The sequence below is a fragment of the Thunnus albacares genome, chromosome 3, assembly GCF_914725855.1.
Source record: "Thunnus albacares chromosome 3, fThuAlb1.1, whole genome shotgun sequence".
NCBI lineage: Eukaryota > Metazoa > Chordata > Actinopteri > Scombriformes > Scombridae > Thunnus > Thunnus albacares.
In genome coordinates this window covers 28379711-28390588 of record NC_058108.1, presented here as the reverse complement: position 1 = coordinate 28390588, position 10878 = coordinate 28379711, and the positions used below count along the sequence as shown (strand labels likewise).

Sequence of the window (10878 nt, the reverse complement as noted above, 5' to 3'; positions counted from 1 at the left end):
TGCTGAGGCCTCATTTTTGAACATAAAGCTTTACAGAGACGGTACAGACAGGAGGAACAACTATAGTGATCAATAACTCTTTAAATGCACATATGGGTATTGGGAGTGTTGTTTAAGAAAGGCTTAAACTAAAAAAAAAAAACAATTTCTGTACATGCAGAAAAGTTAAACTACCCCGTTTGTAGCAATAATCTTGTATATAATGTTAACTAACAAGATTTGAAGTTGTGGTGATTTCAGGTCACATGTTAGTGAACATCCATTTCTGTTGTTTGGACTATCAGCTGATGTTAACAGCCAACTAAATGTCACAAGACCTAGTTACCAAAAGTTCAAACAGTTTCTAATGTGACAAAGTTGCATGACTCTGTTAATGATTACACACTGCAACTGATGAACCAAGCTGCATAAAAAAAAAAAAAACCTTTGAGACAACTGATTTTAATAAAGATAGAAAAGAAATGTCGGGGCAACCGGGTCAGAATCTAAATAAGTGCTTTAATTCAGTTTGCAGTTTCACTGTTCAATCACAGAAAATCAATTTTTCTTTCACTCAGCAAAGAAAACAACCGATGATGCCCACAACATTCATACCGTATTTAAAAGCAACTGCATAAAATTATTAGGCAACTTTAACCATAGTTTAAAGGGCTAATTTACCCCAATAAGATTGGCAACAGACTGAACACTTAACACTATGAACAAAAATACTGCACACTTCAACCTCCAGTATGATAAAATATACATGTCGAGTTAAATAAGTTCAACTCTGGTAGACTGAGTCGTCTAATAAGTGCAGCGAAACCCAGCAGGTCGTTATTATTCTGCATAGTTAGAATATTTAAAGATTTAGGAAAATGATGCAGAGCACACGCTATCAGTTGAAGAACAGAAATAATATATTAATCTGTATTCCTCCTCTGCTGACGACGGATGTGCTGAACTGTATGTATGCGTCCGCGTTGACCCTTCATTGTCTCCCAAACTAAAAACACTCATGTGAAACACAATCACACACAAACTTCAATGCAGACTTGGCTCTGGTGTGTTATGATCAGGCACATCCCGAAAGCATCGTTTCAAACATCTTGATTAACACGTCCTCGGCTCCCTCCCTTGGCACTTTTCCTTTCATCACGGTCGTTTGTTTTAGCTTGATTGTCACTTTCACATCTGCGGTCTCCTTGTATTCTTCTCCTCATCCTGCCCGGTGTCGACGTCAGTCCATGGTGCCTGCCATTTTGTCATTGCAACTGTACCCTGTTTGTTTGCATCAAAGCAAGACGGAGGAGCTAAACAAGGAGAGGAGGCTTTGTCTTGAACCGAACATCATGAATGATAAAAGAATATTCCTTTGATCTGTGTGTGTCAGAGCTTGAGATATGTGAAGTGTTGTTGTGGGTGTTATATAAACAGTATTTCAGGCTCTGACACAGCACAATAGAGCATGAAGCCCATCTGGTCCACCTGGTCCTCTGACAAGCCGCTCAGCAGATTGACAGCCGGCTTGAAGTAACTGTGCAACGCCTCTTGCTCGAGGTAGCCAATCAGCTCCGTGATACACTGCTGGAATCGCACGTCCAGGCTGCTCTCGGACCAGTCGCTCTCACTGTCGCTGAGGTGCAGGATGAGGTTGGCCAGCGGGGCGGCTTCGAGCGGTCGCAGAGCGGGGTTCAGCCTGCACACCGCCTTGAGGATTTTAAGCGTGAGTCTGCGGTTGCCGCCGTCGGAGGCGTCGAGCTGAGCCAGACGCTGAGTCTCCCACGGGTAGAGAGAGAGGTGCCAGGCGTTGATCCAAGGAGAGGTGAGCTCAGGCTGGGCGGTCAGAGCCACGTCCCCCTCCCTCAGCAGAGGCAACACGGAGATGAAGAGTGGCTGACTGCTGTCTGCCTTTTCTTTTTCAGGCCTGAAGGTTCATAACAGTGAAAAAAATGAAGTTTAAGCCTGTATTACAGATATACATATCATATACAGAGTAACATCAGCCTTAATTTGTTAATCATGTTTCTGCCCACCTGATGAATGTAAGAGTAATTTTCACTCTACTTTTAGCTCTGTATCAGTGTCCACCAACTCCTGAGAAAAATATTTGTCTTTTTAGCCACTAAATGCTCCACTGTGTTCACCAGCTAGTTGATAACTATGTCAGTCTGCTGTTTGGCTGCCAGTGTGCAGTGGGTTTATCAGAACTTTTTCACTGAAAACTGATGCCTGCTGTGGCCAAAAACATTGCTGATGAGAGTGCTGCGAATGAACTAAAACAGTAAAGTTCCGGGTCCTAAAAACCAAAACAATGAGCTGAAAGACACTAAAAAGCTCTGTAGATCTGAAAGGAACTACTGAGTCAGGTGATAATTGTATGTTCATCACTACAAGTGACACCTTTCACATTTCATGTAGTCACTAGAATCATTGTTCACATAAAAATATCTATTTGTGCAGCTTTAAGGAGAACGTTTTACTTTTAGCATCTTGTATACACGGGGTTTTGAAGCATTTTCATCTAATTGCCTTTTTGAAACATTTACATGCAAGACAAAATTTTACAACAGATAAAAGGACGACAGATATATTAACAAAGAGAGAAATTCAGGTTGTAACATTATGTAGTTTGGTTTAAAAAGACACATTAACTGTGGGGTTAATCAAACACTTCGTTCAAAGTTGAAGCACATTTTCAACACTGGAAAAGAGCAAAGCATCATTTTAAGCATAAACACACACCGAATCTCAAGTCGAAGGTCTGGTCCTCCCAGTACGGGTCTAACGAGACAGTCCAAAGTGCCGCTGATGGACGGCCAGTTAATGGTTTCCATGACAGCTTTATTGAACATGTTCACAACAGCTTCTGCGGACAAATAACCGCCCACCAGATACCTACAAGACACAAGGAGAGACAGCTTTTAAAAAATGGCTCAATGTTTTGGGTATTTGTGTTGCACGTTTAGCCATGATGCCTATTACTGCTGCTTCTATGTTATTTACAAAGGCTGATGTAAAAGCCTTGTGTAGGTAGTATAAACCTTTGTGCTTACGCTGCTGAATTCTGTTGCTCGATGATGTAAAACTAAAATCAGTGAGCTACTAGAGGCTAAATGGATCCGTAGAGCTGCAGCGTCACCTATTATATTAGATCTATCAGTGTGATTCAGTTTTAATAAAAAAATAAAAATTGATAAATGCAGCTTTAAAGCATTTTAAAGGATCCTGTCTGTGATGTAACTGTAAAACAAAACTTTTATAACTAAGAGAACAACAATTCCTCCAACAATCACTTCTGCAAAAACACCTCTGTGGCCAATTATCAGTAATAATCTGCTGGTAAAACCAACTGACCTGTTTTATTTATAGAGATGCAAACACTAAAATGTGGTATTTCCCTGCGCAATCGAAAGTATTTTCTGTGTGTGATCACCTGTCCCAGTAGCTGCGTCCTCTGGGAAAATATTCTAGATTGACTCGTCGGACCATCCAGTGCAGTGGATGTGTGAGCAGTGTTTCCTCTCCCGGGATGAGACGCCACAGAGAATCTTCCAGTTGTAGGGGCACCAGAAGACACGCATGGTCCGCACTGACCACCTAAACACACACACATAAATACATGAACCCAGGTGGCGTTCATCTAACAACAGTGCAAAAGTCCTGTAAAAGTGTCTTATCAGCTCTGAGGAAAATGCATTTTGTACTTGTGAGTACCTGCAGGTCATCCAGAAGAGAACCTCCGAGGTTCATCTCACCCAGGGGCATGTCAGGATGACGGCTGTGCATAAAGCCCTGGATCTCAGTGCAGATGTCCAGAGCCAAAGACTGAGCCCTCTGGACCTCATGTGGAGCTAGAGCCGCCCTTGTGTGATAGTACTGCTGCAGACGATCCTAAACACAGTTTATACAGTTTAATACCGTTTCCATTACTCATATTTTTCAGTGATAGGGAGCATGATGAGCTCCGAGAGTCTTGAAAAATCAAGTTTCTGTTCAGGTGGACAGGTTCTGTACTACATTCATGTATGTACATCCTTCAGAGAGGCACAGGAACTGTGTTGGTAAGATAACAACCCAAAACAAGAAGTGAATAAAAGTCTTTTACACTTGCACTGGGAATACATGCAGCAGTCTCTTGTGTAATACAATATTCAAAGTCATTTTGTGTCTCTACACAGACTTGAGAGCTGTGACAGGAAGATGTTTTGCCTGTTAAGTTGCAGCAAGGAGAAAAACTAGTTAACAAAAGAGGAACAATGCCAAGTGTATTCTGTTGCTGCTGTTAAAGAAGAATTTGCAGAGGTTACCCGATCTTCAGGGTGCCCTTTCTAGGCGAGTGGTTTTACATTCCTGAAGGGAGTTAAAACTTTAAAACTCCTCCTGCTGACACAAAATTACAGCATCAACAGTTATATATATACATCGTTACACAGTTCCCGTTATACAGCTTCAACTGTTCCCACAGTATTATTTGCAAATGCAACGTGCCAGCTATGAAGAATTTGAATACGAAGATGTGAGGCTGTTCATAAGAAGACACAGTTGCTCAACGTTTTAAATGGCAAATCACATTTTTTTAAAATCACTTCGCAGGACCACTCATGTGTTTGTAATGTATGGGACTTCAACGCTCTGCTAACATTTACTGAACAAATTATTCAATGAATTCACACACTTTCTGCTTCTGTGGATGTTCTGCATACTAACCTGAAAGTGTGTTCATGCTTGGTTGACTTCCTCTATACAGCCAGTGCACAAGCTCACGATGTAGTTTCATTATGCAGGGCTCTTGGGGGCTCTGTGCAGCTTAACCAGTGCATAACAATGTGTATCCCTTAAGCACTGCACTTTACAAAACATGTTACGCATGAATAAATGAATGAGCCAACACCAAGGAGAGCGCTTACAGCAGCTGCAAAGACTGAATTCATAAAGCCCTTCAAGAGTTCAGAGGTGAAATGTCAAGAGTGTACCTGCAGACTGACGACACACAGCTGGAGCCTCTTGGATTTTGACTCAGGTTTAGGCTGCACCTCCGTCTGAGGTTGTTGGCACAGGTCAGCTGATTGAGAAAAAGGTTTAAAACAGCTGTCAAGTAACATCAGTGGGCTGCATATTGTGAATATTTCTGTGTCAGTCATTTGTCTGTTGCTCAGACGTAGCCGATACCTTTCTGTTGTTTGGCCGCCTTGGCGACGTGTTTCATCACGACGCCCTCTATGCCTTTCTTGATCAGTGTAGGGGAAGCGGAGACTAAACTCAACTCCTCCCAGCTCTCAGCCATCTTCTGCTCCACCTTTTCATCGTCAGCCGCTCGGCCCGCACGCTCTATCAGCTAAACACCCATCGTCACGGACGAGGAAAGGAGGAAAGCAAACACAGATAAAACACTGTCAGTATACAGAGTGTATTCACTGTCACAACCTGCAGACAGAATTTAGAGGTAACCTCGGCCTCAACAGGAGGAAGATCAGGACTATTCTGAAGGTTTCGAATGTTTAAGCCCTACAGATATTTTACATTAGTGCAGACAATTTTCTTAAAGGATGCTAGAGATTTTAGACTAAATTCATTCATACCACTAACATACCGTACTGTATTTGTTAGTATTTTGTTGCCTTCTTTGGTTTTGTCTGTGTTACGTTACTGTTGTGTTTTATTATAGCAAGGGAGTTCTTAATCGGAGACATTTGTTAGTTGACTACATTATTTTTGATTTTAGAATCAGCAGCCAAACAGCAATCAATCAGTTTAATGCAAAACAATAAAAACAGAATGATCCTTTTCACTAAACTATATTTGCCTGTTTGTTTTTGTTTTGATGTTATTGTCTGAAAACATATGTTGGGAATATGATCAGGCTATTTTATTTATTTATCACTACAGGACAACTCAACATATAACTCATACTACCACTCTGAGTGTTGCTGCATGTTGCTAGTGCTTTTCAGATTTCATGGAGAATCTTTATGGCACTTTATCTCAAGTCAGAACTTTTTTTTTTGCAGTAATTTATGCCTTCATGGTGCATATGAACGACCCACTGATGTGACACTAACAACCTCAAAAGCACTCACCCGTTTCACCGCCAACGTAGCGATGCCTAGCATGGCAGCTCCGCCGACTCCCAGAACCAGCCGGGCATTAGACAGCAGGAAGTCAATCACCATGGCGATGCCATCCTCTCCCCGCCTCCGACTGCCCTGGAAGTTCATCGCTTCCTTTTTTGTGGTTAGCCTTGGGAAGGGAAAGTGACTATGTTTAGAGGAGCAGAAAGTAACAACACATGACTGTAAGGTAGATGGGAAACTAACTCGACCTGCAGTTTTCTCTTCTTCTTGAAATCTTGTATACAACTGCGCTTATACATGAATGTTTTAACGTTAGAATCAGCCATGAGATGAACTGAATGCAGCATTTCTATTATAATTAAAAACAGCATATGAATTCAACATATTAATATTAAATATATGTGCAGATGGGTGACAAATTAAAGCAAAACTTGAATAAATAAGTAGAGAAACATAACAAAAGGCAGATGCTTCCAAACGGGACACGATGTGAATCACAGTCACCACATCTCAACCCAACTGAACATCTACGGGAGATTTTGTTGCACAGCGTTCTCCGCCACCATCATCAAACCACCAAATGAGGGACTATCTTTTAGAAGAATGGTGTTCATTTTTCCAGTAGAGTCTCTGTCAAGAAGTACTGAAGCTGTTCTGGAGGCCCAACACCTTACTAAGTCTCTTTATTTGGCGTTTTTCCCTTTAATTTGTCACCTCTGTACGTCTGTAGTTTGAATTTGCACCGGCAAGGAGCCACAGAGCTTTACTCATGATGACATAACATCTTTTAATCTTCCTTAAAACGCCCTTTTCAGTTAGAGAATTACTGAATGTGTCCTGAATGTAAAACTGCGTTACGTTAACATTGATATTACTGAATTATGGAGAAACAGTTTTGTTTTTCTGAGTGTCGATTGCAGGGTGCAGTCATTGGTGTGATACGGTGAATAAAATGAACGGAAGACCTCATTAGCACCTTTTGTTTTTGAGCGTCTAAACACTTTGCTTCTGTCTGTCACTTGCTTTAAACACAAGTGCACGGTGTCATATTTTAGACCTTTAACAACCACAATGAATCTTGTTTGACAGGAAGCTCACAGAAAAAGCAGACGTGCGTTTGACTTTTAAGAAGAGAATTGGAAACTATGCTGTTAAGTTTGTTTCTCTTGGGAGTTGAAAGTATGGTTCGTGAAGAGACATTTAGATCTGTTGTATGAGGAAAAGTAAAGGTGTAATTAATAACATTAATGGCCAGTTCTGTTCCTTTGTAGTCTCATTAATCATTTCCAGTGAGCCACATGGAATTCAGTCGTTAATGTTATTAATTACAGCTGTGATTTTCCTGTAGAGATATATCAAAATGCCTGCCAAGACAAAGAGCAGTTGGTGGAGCAGCTGCCTGTCTGATTATAAGGCCGGTGATCAAAGACAGTAAGAAGAAAGTATGTTTCTCAAAACTAAAGCCATCAGTAAGGTTATCATTGATGGGGAACGATATTTTAATTTGGGTTGGAAAACAGCGAGCCGATCCTTTCAAGTGTGGTTATTTCTAGAGAGAGAGATACGTGCAGTACATGACCATAATAAATAAGCTTTTAGTTTGTACAATACTAAAACACTATCATATTTAGCTCCTGGCACCTGAGATCTAGAAATAGTCACAGATCACTCGAGGCCATTTCAACCGAGTGCACGTCTCTCCCTCTCCTTGCCAGATGTACATGGTCCCGAGAATGGAGATATGCTCTATTTTTAGACCCAATACATGCCTGAGTCACACCGGCTGGGTCAAATATATAACAACCTTTCTAGTCAAGTTACAGTAGAACAAATGTGCGCAGCACATAGAGTACTGAGGTGACGCGTTCAACATTAGAGCAGAGTTCAGTTTTCTTTTAGTTACATGACCCTCAGACCAAGTGAAGGACATCTGATATTAACAAAGGTTACCTAACCCTGGTTGAGCTGATGCAAACACATCAGTCTGGAGCAACTGATAAACATATAGATTAGTCATAGTGGTATTGACCAATATGTTGTGTTGTAGCAGCAGGGCATTGAAAAAAAAAAAAAGACTGGAACAATGATGCTTCCAAAATATAGTTTATCATGCAATTTTAGTATAATATACTAAATATACAGAATATATACAAACTATTGTTTCACTGTGAGAGAGGGGACGAGCAGCCTAATGTTAATAGCTGAGTAGAAATGAGCAAAGTGACCCTACATGGGATAAAGGAAGTGAAATGAGAGTTTTTGTTTGTATTGCTTCTTTTTGTGTTTGTGTGATAGTGACAAAAGGTGGCAGCACTGCTGTACAGAAACAGTGAGTTGTTGGCATAAACAGGAGCACCGTGTTCTCCCACAAGGTTCCTAAACCAGTGGTAGAAAAGTAACTGAGTACATTTACTCATTTCATGTTACTTTGTACTTCCACTCCACTACATTTAAGAGGAAATTATTGTACTTTTTACTCCACCACATTCATTTGGCAGCTTTAGTTACTTTTCAGATGAAGATTTGACACAATGGATGATATAACAAGCTTTTAAAATACAACACATTGTTGTATGTGGAACCACAAAGATGAAACCAGTGGTTTCCAACCTTTTTGTCTTTTGACATCTTACATAAAGCAGTGTGTAGTCGGGGTCACATTTCAGATGTCTATGAGTTGTAAACAGCTCCACCAAATAGTGATTTTTCCCTCTAAACTTCTCATATGGTTTAATGTCAATAAGTGTTAAAATGATCCAATATTTCACCAAAAATCAAAATTTATAGGAAAAGTCTAAAAACTGTATCAACACTTTTTTTCTTCTTCTTTCCTCTCCCATTAATCATCTCAAGACCCCTCAGATGCACCTGGTGACCCTTTGGAGAGGCGAGACCCCTAGGTTGGTAACCACTGGACTTAACTAACTAACTGTATATAAAGTAGTTCAAACTAGCTCCACCTCCAGCAGCTACAACAATAACATGCTGATGCTTCAATATTAATAATCTAATAATGTCATATATAATAATATATCAGTCAAAGGGACCAAAACACTACTTTTACTGCAATACTTTCAGTACATTTTGCTGCTCACACTTATGTACTTTTACATAAGTAGGATTTTTCATGCAGGACTTTTACTTGTAATGGAGTTTTTTTTTTTTCCATTGGTATTGGTACTTCTACTTAAATAAAGGATCTGAATACTTCTTCCACCACTGAAAGCGGAACTGTTAAACAGCAGTGACACTTTATCATCCTCCAAATCATAACTGCTGATTATTTATAATAATAACACTGGTTACATATAGCCTGCACTGTGTGGATGTAATGCCTGAGATTGCTTACAGTAACAGTCTTCGCTGGTAACATTTCACGACAAATGCCCATCTAAGGTAGCTACATGTCAAATAAACCGACTAAACAGGCCATTTTTTTTAAGTGTTTTTCACGTATAAGCATGAAGAGAAGCAGAAAACGTTTTAACGGCTGCCAACTGCTGCTAACAGCTAACCAACAGCTAGTTAGTTAGCGCCACTCTACTGTTAAACATACTCACCACTCAGCGCGGAGAGAAAGATAAGAATCTGACCCCAAACCATTAGAGTTTGTTAAAATACGTGTGTCGATGACAACAAAGCCTTTTTGCAATCGTTCGCGACCATCTTGGGGTAAATATAGCTCAGCCTGCTAGCTAACAGCTGTCTGTCAATTTCTTCTTCGGTGGTTAGCAGTCGACGTCGAGGTGCAGCAGCGCCCCCAGGAGGACCTCCGGTACAGCAGCTGTAACTTAAAGGACGGATTCACACATTTTTCAAGTCTGTCTTAAAACAACAGTCAGGTACCTATATGAACATTGAAAGAGACTTTCCTCTTTATAATCATTCCTCCTGTTCATACTGGTTATTCAATGTGCTTTCAATGTCAGTGTTGGGGGCCCAAAATCCACCGTGCATCCAAACAGTCATTTTGGGCAAAAATGCATTTAAAAGTTTATCTGACGCTTATATGAGGCTTCAGCAGTCTGAGTTAGTCATATCATGTGGATATCTGCCTGTCTGTTTTCACAGACAGTGTTTCACTGTTGAGCTGCGGTGGAAGTATAGTAACAAAAAGAGGCACTTTGGCACTAAAAAGGCTGTAACGTTGAAAGATATCTACTTGATTTGACTAATTTGGACGAATTAAGCTTCATATTAGCTTCAGATAAACTTTTAAATACATTTTTGCACAGAGGAATGTTTGTGGATTTTGTCCCCCATCACTTACATTATAAGTGCATTATGAAGGGATCTTCTAATGGTCAGTATGAACAGTGGGAATGATTACAGCAAGAAAAAAAAGTTTTAGTTGCAAAATTTATCTAATGTATTAAAAGTAAAAGTACCCCTTAATGCAAAATGGCCTCACTCAGTGTTATAGTTATTATGTAATGTGTACAGATATACAGCGCAGCGTTTGTAAAACATATTCACCACTTAAGGAATTTGTTTTATCTTAAAACATTGAATCAAAAAGAATTTAATATGGATTTTTATCAATAATCCATCAACAGATCTCAACAAAGTAATCTAAATTAATTAAATATAAAGAATACAAAATACATCATCTGTTTTATATGTAAAATATTGACCTGTGAAATAAATGTAATGTAATGAAAAGTACAAAAAGGGAGTGGAATTATAAAGTAGCATAAAATGGAAATACTCAAGTAAAGTAAAAGTACCTCAAAACTTGAATAACTTGAATAAATGAACTTAGTTGCATTCCTCCACTGTAGCTCTTTTGGTGTTTTCCATCATGTCACATGATCTTCATCAGCAG

General features: G+C 39.8%; 1 protein-coding gene across 1 annotated transcript; it reads right to left on the bottom strand.

The window, feature by feature from the left end:
- Positions 1-478: 478 nt before the first annotated feature.
- Positions 479-9793, bottom strand: mief2 (mitochondrial elongation factor 2). Its single transcript, XM_044347469.1, has 8 exons — positions 9614-9793; positions 6060-6219; positions 5152-5317; positions 4956-5044; positions 3697-3873; positions 3416-3579; positions 2725-2877; positions 479-1906 (listed from the first exon to the last, which is right to left on the bottom strand). Exons 2-8 carry the CDS (start codon positions 6195-6197, stop codon positions 1405-1407), a joined length of 1389 nt encoding a protein of 462 aa, XP_044203404.1. The 5' UTR covers positions 6198-6219; positions 9614-9793; the 3' UTR covers positions 479-1404.
- Positions 9794-10878: the final 1085 nt, after the last annotated feature.